General features: G+C 46.1%; 1 protein-coding gene across 1 annotated transcript in view; it reads left to right on the plus strand.

Moving 5' to 3' along the window:
* vir (VIR_N domain-containing protein) overlaps positions 1-13,232 on the plus strand; it is a 254,787-nt gene that overhangs the window by 80,404 nt on the left and 161,151 nt on the right. The window contains 6 exon segments of the mRNA XM_077648167.1: positions 714-861; positions 864-911; positions 8,533-8,609; positions 8,718-8,784; positions 8,787-8,805; positions 12,212-12,392. Of these exon segments, the coding sequence (XP_077504293.1) occupies positions 714-861; positions 864-911; positions 8,533-8,609; positions 8,718-8,784; positions 8,787-8,805; positions 12,212-12,392 (540 nt within the window).

The following is a 13,232-nucleotide window of genomic DNA, read 5'->3' on the forward strand; positions in this document are numbered from 1 at the left end:
ACTTGTAGTGGCATCATTGTCGCCAAAATTTCAGATGTCCTCTGCCTTCGCCTGCATGCTCCTGCATGACGTCCGATGTCGCCAAGCAATGCTTTGTGAGCTTCACCTTAATGGCGTTGGTTTTCTTCCATGAAACAACTGTTTCTTGGCTGGAAACATAGCGCCATCGTACGTGGTGTTATTATTGGGGCCACTGCCCCTTCTTATGCATTGCAGAGAAGCCTGAATGCAGATGCCGCTTCATTCGGAGATTACATCACTGTTCTAAATGCTAGCGCAAAATGATTTCACTGGCTTTACCTGCATGTTTCTCACATTAGGCCCTTTTAAACTCATCAAATTCTCCAACCTCGTCAGTTGCCCTTTAACATCCCAAAGCCACTCAGGCTATGAGGGATGCCGTCATGGAGAGCTCCAGATAATTTCGATCACCTGGGGTTCTTTAATGTGCATGAAACACAAATGTATTGCTCTGCTGTCTTATATAAGCAGTTGAGCGTGCACTTGACATTGGTGCTTTGTCTGATGACTGGAAAAATGGCGAAGGTGGTTCTAGTTCATAAATCTGTTTCATGCATTCTCCATTAAACTATCAGCCCATCTCACTCACATGCATACCATGCAAATTACTTCAGTACGTAATTTTTTCTGAACTAGCTAATTTTCTTGCATTCAGCTCTTTCAAAAGTAGTGAGAACCTTTCAATCCTGCAGGACCGTGGTGTGCCGGAGAAACTGCTGGAACTGTTCATGGCACCTTATATGTCACTGCCACTGAAGCTGCAAATTGTCCGAGCCCTGGACGCAGCTACTTATGGCCGTGCAGGCATGCAAGTCCTCTTCACCCGCAAGATGAACGCCCCTCTGAGGCACATGTGGATGTTGGCCTGGACTCCATCGCTGAAGATCTAAGTCAGTGCTGTTTTTCCTTGGGCGCACTCTTCTTGGTATTTGTTAATAGAATAACAATGGAAGGAAAAGATGTTGCTAGCCGCGGCATCTGCCATCGAAACCGAAGCACCTGAGCTGCGACTAGCAGGAATAAAAGGACAGGGAAGAGGGAAAGAAAAGGGGACACGATAGGGGTAGAGGGTAATATACACTATGTACAAATACAGAGTATGGAAATAAATGTGGGATACCGTGCCGCGCATGATAGGAGCACTCGGTGCAGGGCATTTGAAATGCTTGGGAGGGGGGGGGGGGGGGGGAACAACTGGTCACAGCCCACGCGATGTCCTCCACGTCGTCACAGATGGGTTGCCCTGCGCCAGGCCAAACGTTGCGCGCTGCCATTGTCTGCGTGTGAGGGCATCGACGCTCGCACTCTCTCTCCCTTAGCCGTCGCGCGCCGGCCGCTCAAAGTAAATATATGCCGCGCTCTTGCCCTGTTGTTCTACCACTAAAGAGAAAAAAAAAAATATGCCGGAAAAACACGCTCGTGGCTTACTGTAAAAAAAGCTGGACTTGGGGTGCCTAGCTGTAAAGCGTCCGAAGGTAGCACACGCGGAGCGTTTTGTCACTGCGGGTAGTTACGTGGTGCGGAACAGACGAGACATTAAGCCCGTCTGTTCGAAGTATACACAGAGGCTCATCAGAGTTCGCTCATGGGTGCGCGCACTGTCCTGCGGCCACAGGAGCCCTGATACACTGTCCGGGATGAGCTCCTGTGCCCTGTAGGCCGCAAGCATGTCGCGACGTGATTGGACGAACGCAGTACAGCGGAGGAGCAAGTGCTCCAGTGTTTCAACTGCAACACAAAGACCACACACATCGCTTGTAGCCAGTCCATGGCGCACCCGTCTGTCGCTGGGCCACACGCATACTACACGCGCACAGAGGATCATCGAGCGCTGCAGCCGTGTCAGGGAGCGGCCGTTGATGCTGTCGATGCGCTCCCCTTGTGCGATGCGCGGGTCGGGGTGCTGCTGTCGGAGGTGGTCGCAGATGATCGCTCGCACGTCCTCCAGTGCGAGAGGGAGGTCGCTAGGAGGTAGCTGGTGTGCGGTGGTCGCGAGTTCATCGGCTAGCTCATAATTTGGTGCTGTTCCAGCATTTGCAGTCGAGCCTCAATGTAACAAACACGGATATTACGAATTATTGGCTATGTCGAACTCTTCGCAAATATTTTTAACAACATATACTGCAATTTTTACTTTATATATATTGGATGCGGTTGGCCACAAAATGGATACTGTATTTACTCTAATGTAACGCGACTGCGAATGTAACGCGAGGGGCGACTTTACATGCTGCCCAGCGAGAAAAAATAAAACCACGAATGTAACGCGAGGCTTAAAGACGCAAAACAAAGTACCTTTAATAGACATCATGGCCAACATGTTTGTTCATGTTCCTCGCTTTTGGAGGTCGAGTTCTTGGAGTTGGAGTCCTCCTTTTCGCTATCGAAGTCTCCCAGTAACTTCTGCCGTATTGATGTTGTTTGCCACAGAGAGAATCCATTCCTCTTCATGAACATTTGGGCCCACCCACGAGGTGCTCTGAACTTCCCATCTCCCGAGCAACATCTCTAACTTTCCAACGGATCAGCTCGGCACTGAGCCCCCATGAGACGGTTGCGCTGCTCGATAATAAAGTCTGCCACTTTTTTCTCCAGCTCGACGTGATGGCCGTGGCGAGGCCCACGAAATCCTTTGCGGTTGGGCTCACATTTAAAAAGCCCCTCCCGCTGCAGTTGCCATCCGCGGATGGTTGACTCGTTGAGGTCAAGTTTTCGACCTGCCGCAGAATGTCCGACCTCTTCAGCTAACAGGATCGCTTTTCTCTTAAAACGAGCGTCGTACTGAGCACGACGCGTTGCCATCGTGTGCACTGAATCATTACACCGCGAGCGACGCCACAAGAACATGACGCGACGACGCGTTGAGCGCGAGGTCGCAACGTACACAAAAAAATGACACAGAACAACGCTTTGACTTTGGATGGATGAGGATTTGGCTTCCGTGGTACCCATGTTGCCAGCATAAAATCGCAAAACTGCGGACCAAGCTGATTGCTTTGAAATGGCTGCACCGCGGCACTGCTTTAGGCCAGTCGAAGTGCGGTATTCAATTATAACGCGAGGGTAGACTTTAAGGGGAAAAAATCCGGGAAAAAACTTGCGTTACATTCGAGTAAATGCGGTATATTGAACTCCCTAGCGCCAAGCAGTGCCGTTCGGATGGCAGGTGACAGGCTTTGCCGCGCTGCACAAGTGACTGGTGGGGGTGCGGCAAGCGTAAGCGCCTAAGTTCGTGCTTTTATCCCACACTAGTGTCTTTATCTCGCGCTGGCCAACAGCAGCATGGAAGATATAGCGGCGTGCAGAATTGGTAGCGAGGCGATAGCTTACGTTCATGCCTCTTGCACCCGTCAACGGTCGTAGCCATGGTTGTAGCCTTGCAATAACCATCCACTGATGTCAGCTGTCACGGAGATGGTGAAAACCAGTTTTCCTGTATTCCTAATAAGAATGACACACTTGCACAGAGGTACAGATTGCGCCTGTAGCTGTGGAAAGCTATCTGGCCATCATAGTGCATTCTCTCCCTGTTACTTTGCAGTGTGACGTGTTTGGGGCAGTCTGTTCTTGTTAACGTCAAATGTTGTTTTTCATTGTGACAAAGAACAGAATTGGATTGTTGTTGGCTTCCTGTCCTTATTAGTGCTTCCATCTATATTTAACGACTGGCCCTTTTCTAAAATATGGGCCCTCATCATTGCTGCATCAAAGGTTTGGTTTGGGCTAGTCGGTGCATTAATAATAATAATAATAATTGGTTTTTTGGGGAAAGGAAATGGCGCAGTATATGTCTCATATATCTTTGGACACCTGAACCACGCCGTAAGGGAAGGGATAAAGGAGGGAGTGAAAGAAGAAAGGAAGAATAGGTGCCGTAGTGGAGGGCTCCGGAATAATTTCGATCACCTGGGGATCTTTAACGTGCGCTGACATCGCACAGCACACGGGCACCTTAGCGTTTTTCCTCCATAAAAACGCAGCCGCTAAAACGCAGTCGGTGCATTCCAAAATCAGAAATTCAGTGCATGTAACAAAGATGAAGACAAATAGTGAATAGGCCAGGAGCTAAATTTTAAGTAACTTTAAATGCCGAAGTTATTAGTTAATGCCTGTCTTGTCTAGTGTGTGTTCTTGTCTCTGTCCATCATGCTGCTTTTCTAGACCCAGTTGTGTAACTTGCACAGCCATTCACGGTAGAGGAGAGGATGAAAGATGGTTCTTGAAGCACAAGCTTTAATAATAGTGGGAGGATGGAAGCTGCTTCCTTTTTTTTTTTATGGTCATAAATGAGCACATACTCACTGCCTTCATTTTAAATCAATGGAGCGAGTGTGCACTTAGTTGGCCTTAGCACCCATTTTGCCGTGTCTGTCTGTGTGCTTGTCTGAAAAAAGTAGAGCTGAATTACTTTTCTAGAAATAATGCATCAGCCAACTAGCCCTGCAATGTGTTTTATTAAATGGTGGAGGCTTCCACTGGCTCTTTTGGCAAGAGGACTTGTCTGGGCTACTGTGGTCATCTTTGGGGTGGATTTTAGTCGCTGACCAGTTTTTGGGACTTTGACAGGGCCCAAAAAATGGTTCAAATACCGTATTTAGTCACATAATGAACCCACTTTTTTTTCTAGAAAAGTTGACATCACTCCGCCTTTTTCACAAGATGTAGCGTCTTCTGGGGAGGGGCGAAAATTCTTCTGCTACGGGTTGAAAACAAATGCACATGGGAGACTCAGGAGCAGTCTGGTTCCATGAGGAGCCAGTTGTGCCTGTGAAGTGGCAGGTGTGTGCTTGATAGCTGCCGCCATCTGTCGCATATGCCTGTCACTAACATTAACTGCGCATGTCCAGTTGGAGCACGTGGTTTGATTTTCAACCAGTGGAGCTGGAGGAGAAGAGGTACGCATGCACAGAGCGGCTTTGTGAAAAAGGCAGATTTGGAAGGAGGGTTCATTACGCAGGGAAAGAAAGTTTCAATAGATTTTTTTTGCGAGAGTTGAAATTTCATGTCATATGTCTTCTCATCCGCCTGCCCTCTGGCCCGCTCATCGGTAATTGCTTCCGGTCAGTTGTGCACCAGTTACTCGGCTCGCTTGTGCAAGCGGTCACTTTCCTGTGCAAACAGCTGCGAGAGCAAATTTGCAGTAACCTCTGAAGTGTGCGTCGCGCCAGAATCCGAAATTACCGAGCTGTTGGCTGTTCACATGCGGCCCTCAGCCGGGCTGCATGTGAGAGCACCGTTTTATCACCTTGTACGTATCTCCTTTTGCCTCTGACTACTGGCTCTACGAGGTATCGTTCTGCATTTATTGTTTTGAGCTGCACACGTGCCGTCCTGCCATCACGCATGGAACTGCATAACGTGGGTCTGGGGCGGGGGCAGGCATGTGGTGCGGGGGGTTTAGATGTCAGCTTTTTTTTGGCCAACGAAGGGCGTTGCGGGGTAGACTTGTACATGTCAATATACCGTATTCATTCTGCGTTATGACCTTTGCAAGTTTTCTAGGACATGTTCGCTAAATCTCCGCATAATTTGTGACCCCCGTTTTGAAGCCCTAATTCTAGGAAAAAAGTGCAAAAATTATGCGAGTAAATACAGTATACTGTGGCTGTAGCTAGCAGCTAGCAACTAAGCTTGTTGCACCACACTCACGTTATAGACATTACAGACAGTGCATTGAAAGTTACTGGCTTTATGCTATTTTTATAATTGTGGTTTGGCTCGTCTCATATGCATGTATTACAGTGCTTTTAAGTAGGGGTGTGCGAATATTCGAAATTTCGAATACGCATCGAATATGTTTGATATTCGATCAGTATTCGTATTCGAGAAATTGATATTCGAGAATTCCGAATATTCTAAAATTCCTGAATACTTGCCAGCGATCGTATACTGCGCAGACTCATAAACTCGACCGTGGCAAAACCACAATATCTTGACAAATTAGCCGATGATCGAGTTAAAAATTCCGGGAAACAATAAAAAGGTCTTATTGCCTTCCTTCTCCGTCGTTTATCACACGGACCGATCGCATTCCGACGCCGCTAGACTTGACCTCATGCGCAATTCCGTAGATGGGCTTTCCCACATATCCCACGTGCTGCGAACAATATTTACGACGGCCCGCTTTGAACAATCGCAACGCAAAATTGCGCTTTTTTTAATCCTTCCGTAATACCTTACATATTTGCTGCCCACATCCGAAGAATGCGTCCTGTCGCCTTCATAACTCTCCAAGCGTGACTTTCGCCATCCCGTTTTGTAAACTACGCTATGCAGGAAAGCCTACTTGCGGAATTTCGCGGGAGCCTCCTGAAGGGGCGCGTCGAGTTGTCATAATAGGGCAAACGATCAAGTAAAAATCCCGCCTATCAATGGTGCATTGTACCCTGTGCACCTCTTTAGTGAGCGTAACAGCAGGCGTGACAATGATCCGAAGGCCCCTGTCTCTAGGTAAAAAAATAGCCCGGCCGCGTAGTTTCGGTTTCTGAGCTTCGCTGCTGCCCCGCGGCAACTGCAACTTTCGGCCCGCGCATTAGCCGGTAGTTCAATCCCAGCTTGGCGCGGCTTTCGGACGCCGACTGGCGCGTCACAGGTGATTTCTTTTTCCTTTTTAGAAATGGTCTCGCCATTTTGACGCCAGTGCGTGTTCCCCGGCCCCTTGCTTGCATTTGTATTGTTATTTCAGCATTCCAAAACGGGTGGCTCATCACGGGATTACAGGTGTTAGCGCGATGGCCGCCTCATAAGGCCTTACTTGATCTTTGCATTTTCGGCAGTTTTTTATTTTTTTTCGGGGGGGGGGGGGGGGGATTTTATAATTTAAGGCCTTTGGATAAACTGGGCTTTCTTCCGGTCCCTTGAACTCCGAATGAATGAGGCTTTATTAGTCATCATGTTATATTTTGTTGCCAGTCTTGTCATTTTATGGATATTGTTTTGCATGGACTCATTATAGTTTGGACACTTTTATGCTGTCTAATCAAGTAGTATACATTTCTGTGCACATCATGTTTTTCTATACGGTACTGAGGCAGTCTAGATATGTTTAATTTAGTTGTATAGACCATACATTATTTTGAAAAAAAAAATTAAGGGCAACAATACTTGCTTGTTTATCATTTTCTGTAATTTTTTTGTACTGAACAGATATTCGATATTCGATTCGGTATTCGAAGCCATTTTTTCTTGATACAGTAGCCGACGGGTAATTCGGACTCCAATAATTCGGACTTGTAGGATATTTTGGACCTCGATGAGGCGCCGTCAGTCACCCCATAGAAGCACATACATACTCGCGACGGATATTTCGGACATCAAAAGTTCGAAAGTTCGATTTTTCGGACTAATTTCAGTCGCCTGCGAGCCAAAATCGGACATCTTATCGGCTTTTCGTCGGCGCAAGAGGAGCCATCTTGGAATGAGGTGGATTTACGCTGCAGTTGGATTGGCTTGACATACTTTCGGTACCTCATTGTTGCCAGTAGAGGTCCCTGCGATCTCTGACACTTCGAGGTGGCAGCCGGATTGTCATCGCCGTCAACTTGTTTTTGTCGCCGACGTTGTCGCGGGCAGTTATTGCTTGTCCCATACGTTGAAAATTGGTTGTTGGGGGAAGGAAATTGTGCAGGAGCTATCTCGCATCTTGGCCGGAAGGAATAAAGGAGGGACTGAGAGAAGGAAGGAAGAAAGAGGTGCCCTAATGGAGGGCTCCGGAATAATTTCGACCACCTGGGGATCTTTAACATCGCACAGCACACGGGCGCATTAGCGTTTCGCCTCCATCGAAACGTGGCCACTGCGGTTGGGATCCAACCCAGGTACTCCTGATCGGTAGCCGAGCACGCTAACCACTGAGCCACCGCGGCGGGTCTCATACGTTTGCCATTCGTCGTTTCGTCACTTGGGTTCCTCTGACCGCGTCGACTGAGGGGTGCTCAGTCTTCACGAAGTTACATCCGTTCGCCGTTTTGTGATTGTGTCCGGCGGTTCCGCCGCTTTGAAAGAAAAGTGCCTTATCATTGCGTGTGTTTGACGAGCGGTTGTGGTGCACACACGGGTTGCGGACAACATGGCCCCACCGGTCCGTCAAAGAAGCGTGGGAAGTATTCCAACTAAATGCGGTGACCTTGCTGTCTAGCGTGTACAGTGAAAGCACAACTTTGGCGCAAATACAGGCGCAAATCGTCGCCAGCAAGAGAAATTTGTCGCGGGGTAAAATCAGTGACATTTTTAAGTTGATTTCATCTCAATAAAGTGGTTTTTTTTTTTACTTCACGGATTTTTTGGACTGTTCTATTATTCGGACCATTTTCCGGGTCCCTTCGAGTCCGAAAAATCGGTCGGTGACTGTATTCGTATTCGATTTGTATTAGAAAAATTTCAATATTCGCATACTTCAACATTTAAGGTATAACTGACAGGAAGCAGCTACTTTTTAGGTGTTTCACTTGTTACCTTTTTTTCTTTTTTAATGCCTGCTAATTGCTGTTTCTGCCATCTTTCCTGACACAGACGAGTTTTACCAAAGCAAGATGGTAGAGCCTATGACTGGATACCAAATATTGCTCAAGCTACTCTTCCTGAAACAGGTATGTGCTGTATCTTTTGCCATATTTTTGTTGGTAGAGAAAGCCTGCTGGAATTTATATCGCATTTTTCTTTTCCTGCTTGTACATTTGCAATCTGTTTTCTTTCAGTCTACAAGGGCAACTGTTGCTTTGACGGCATTGCTGAAAAAATTACACCTGTATGACCTTGTATGCAAATGCACGTGACTGTGGACAAGTGAGTTAGTTTTTTGTTTTCTACAGTTAGTAGAGTTAGCACATAGCTGTACAGTTTAGTTTGTATGTTCAATGGAGGACCACTTATAATGTAACCAACCGCTTATAGTGTGGGACCGGATATAATGCTGTTTTTGCCGGCCACCGGTCTGCCTCCCGTAGGACTCGATGTAAACTCATGCCGCTTAAAATGTAGTTGTGCGAAGCAAAATAGTGGTTATAGCGTGGCTTTGAAATCCACTCAGTGATCTCGTGTAACAGCAAGGGCTCTTTCCTGCATGACACCAAGGGCTTTTTAGGTGCGCCGCCACTTACTCTGCAAAAGAAACACAACAAAAAAAATTATGTGGCGATCAGTGGTTGATCTGACAGAAATGCGAGAGCACGAATGTTTTCCATGATTGCTGACACTCTGCTGCTTAGGATACGCTTTTCGATTTCACTTTGCAGTTTACACACAGACTCTGCTTTCAGCGGTTCAAGGCGTAGCTTCAAGCATGTTGCCTTCCGTAATCACCCAACTGTTTACACTGCATTTTCTTGAAGGAATGGCAGCCGTCACGTTTTTTCTGAACCACGCGTCCATCTACTGCTCAGCCCTACTTTGCGGGTGAAATCGCTTCTTTCGTACTGCTGAAGATCTCACAGCTCACTTCACAACCGTTCAGAACATCGCACTAGGTATTCAGTGCGCGACACAAGTGCAGGGGCTCTGTGCGCATGCGCCGCTCTTTTCCTTCTCAGCTCCACGCGTTGCCACCATCTTACACAAGGTAACGTCAAGGCTACACTTCCGTTTCTCCAACAAACTTAGTGGGTTGGTTATTATTCAGTGATAAATAAAACGTTTTTGAAAGGAAACCTAACCTTCTGATGTGTATTTTGACCTGTAAAAACAATGTTTTTGTAATAGTGCGGTACCGCTTATAGTGCAGATTTTCGCAGCTTCCGCGACATGCGTTATAAATGGTCTACACTGTACTATTGTAAATTTAAACTGAAGGTTGCTGCTTGTATGCATTGGCACTTGAATCCTTGTTTTTTGATGTGGATTCTGTGTAACAGGAGAAGGTGACGAGCGCATTAGCTAATGTTCACCTTGCTAGGCAAAATGTAGCCAAAAGACTTGCATGATTGAAATTCTCAGTAATGTTTCATATGCTTAGGCCTTTCTGTGGTAGGGGCAGCTGCTCTAATGCTGTCAAAAACAAGAAATGGATCAAAATTGCAATACACAAATTTTAAATAAGCAGAAAAGCTTATGCCGAATGCACATCGCCACAATCAGCGGCGGTGGGTATGCCATTTCAGTATAGCCCAGTGCAACTTTGAAAATTGAAAATTGGTTTTTGAGGGAAGGAAATAACGCAGTAACTGTTGTCTCACTTATCTCGGTGGGGCTGCTGTAGTGGCTGGGTGGTTATGGCGCTTGGCTGCTAACCCGAAAGACACGGGTTCGATTCCAGCCGCGGTGATTGCATTTGGATGGAGGCGAAATGCTTGAGGCCCGTGTTCTGTGCGATGTCACTGCACGTTAAAGAAACCCAGGTGGTCGAAATTTCCGGAGCCCTTCACTATGGCGTCCCTCATAGTCTGAATCGCTTTGGGACGTTAAACCCCCATAAAACAAACAAAACTAACTTATCTCGGTGCACACCCGAACCGCGTCGTAAGGATGGGATTAAGGAGGGAGTGAAAGAAGAAAGGAAGAAAGAGCTGCCATAGTGGAGGGCTCCGAAATAATATCAACCACCTGGGGATCTAACGTGCACTGACATCGCTCAGCACATGAGCGCCTTTTCATTTCGCTTCAATTGAAACTCTGCCGCCGCGGTCAGGTTCGTACCCGGGTACTCCTGCTTATCTAAAATTTGTGTATTACAGTGCACTAACATGTGGTCGTGGATGATGTAAATGAACCAGACTTGAAATGTTTTACACGTGACCTTAGCATAAAACTTCTTAGGAGGGTGTACCTGACCACAATGATGGTAAAAAAATCACCAGGAAATATCTAACTTAGTGCTGCTTGCTATTGAGCCCAAGGACTGCTTGAATAAGCTGGTTGATACAGTCGATCCCAGATATATCAAACCCGGATATATCGAATTATTGTTTGTATTTAACAGTCAGAATTTCTCCTTGAAAACCTCATGCAAAGTTATAGCACAGTTGTTTGCATTTATCGAACTCCCATTCAATGGAACATTCGGTATATCAAACAGCGTGCTGTGCCTCTGCAAGAGATGCTTTCCATAACGGCACTCCCATGAAAACTTCTCATGCACAGAGCCGGTTGGCTGTGCGTTTTGGACACCTAGTGGCACCGCTATCGCTAAAAACCGCTTCATGAGATGAATGTCGGATGTGCCTTCAGTCTGTTGTGCTCATTTTCTGCGCAATACCGGTTTCATGCCTAAAAGCCAGCATTCGGTACACCGCTTGTTATACAGTGTAGCCAAGCTAGCTGACCCAAGGCGAGTGATGGCCTTCGCCTGGCATGCTTTGCTTGCTTTGCTGCTCTTTCAAAATATCTGTTAGACATTAGAATACATAGCTTACCACGTGGTACTCGCCTAACAGCTAAATTACCTGCAATTGAAATTCTTCTCTCATGCTGTTTCGGTTTCGTCAGCCGAACGATGTCTGTGATGTGTAGCTGAACTTAAGATCATGTGAGGCACAGAAAAACTGCAGCATAAACGCTGATACATAGTTTTGACTTACTACAATGCTTAAACTAGCCTGCTTCAAGAGGAATTACAACAAATGACGTGTTAGCAGTTGTATTGCCTTTTTTTGTACCTCATGTGACCTAAAGTTCAACTGTATGCAACACCCATTGTTTGGTTGATGAGCCTGAAACTGAAACAGCATCAAGAAGAAATTCAGATATAAATTATTTACCTAGCGGTCATAGACGAATACCGAGGGGTGCTCCATGTATACCAGTCTCTAACTCATCATTTGAAAGAAGAAAACACGCAAGCAAAAAGTTGGTGTCCATAGTCCTTTAATGTTTGTGCACATATAGCATCAAATTAAATGGAAGCCTTTGAAAGCACTTTTATGGCTTGGGCACAAATGCTGCATAAGGTGTAAGGAAGGACTGAAGCAGTGTTTTATCATTGTCATTGCATGTTTAGTCTCGAGACATAAAACTGATGAAATGGAAGACATGGCACAAATTTAAGCAATAAAATGGGTGCGGTGTGATAGCCTGTGTCTTAGAGTTGAGCCAGCCAACAGCAAACAAAGCAGAAAAAAAAAGCTACATGTGCTTTTATTTTTGCAGTGATAGAGTGCCTGTGTTCAACAGTATGTATGAAGTGCTTTCAAGCTAGGTTACTATGTTTTGCTCTAGCACTGCAGGAACACTAAGGCTGGTCATTTCTTTTGCTTCACAGAATTGCTCAGAGCTCTAAACTCTGTGAAGTGAAAGAGAAGGATGAAAACGATGAGGAGCAGACTCGCCTGGAGCTTGACACAGAAGGCTGTATCCAGCACGACTGCTCAGAAGAGCTGGAGAAAGCAGCTATCTCACTTGACCTACTTTGTCGCAGCTACCGCAAAGCTCGGAAGGAAATGGTCAGTGGCTTTGATACTATGGGCTTGTGTACCGGTGACAGTCAATTTAATGCAGTAAAAGCTTGTTAATTCAGACTCAAGGAATAAAAAAAACTACTCTCCAAAAGGCGTAAAATTCTGCTGGCATCGCAGTAAATTTATTTGGTGAAATACTGGGCAATGGTCGCCTATATTAAGATGAGAACTGCGTGCTAATAACTGTTTCTTACAGTTCTCTTAATGCTTTATTGTGTGCACACTGTCAGGAGCGGAGAAGCAGAACTTCTCCAAAGTGGTAAGGGTCTCAGAGGCATCTGCTATGGTGTGACCTGGCATTGGTAGAGCCTCCTCTGCTGCTGTTGTTATGTCCAGAGGTGGGCAAATACCCTCATTTTCACTTTTCCTTCCTCACCCTCACTTTTAAATCCATGGCCTGTCTTCACCCTCACTTCCAAAAATTTGCTCGCCCTCCCTCGCCCTCACATCGTCGGTCCTCCCTCGCCCTCACTAACAGTCGTTTTAAAACTCGAGTTATCTTTTTTAGCCGGGAACTTCTGGCTATATTACTGAGTAATTAACTATAAGATAAGCCCTAAAGGCACTATTAGAAGAGAAGCTAGATGCTTACATTGTTGTGTGTATGCTTGTATGTATGTTGTTTGAGCTAATACGTGAGACAAAACCGAGAGAGTTACAAGTTAGTTGAGCCCCAAAATATCACTCTGCCTTTACTTTTGGCACGCACTGAATGCACACATGTGCCCTGCACTTATAACATTTCATTGTTATCTATATGCAATGCTAAAATGAGTCAGCGCGTTGGTGTGTGTGTGTACAAAAACCAATGTACGCCAAGAATAT

The sequence above is a fragment of the Amblyomma americanum genome, chromosome 1 (assembly GCF_052857255.1).
Source record: "Amblyomma americanum isolate KBUSLIRL-KWMA chromosome 1, ASM5285725v1, whole genome shotgun sequence".
NCBI classification, from domain to species: domain Eukaryota; kingdom Metazoa; phylum Arthropoda; class Arachnida; order Ixodida; family Ixodidae; genus Amblyomma; species Amblyomma americanum.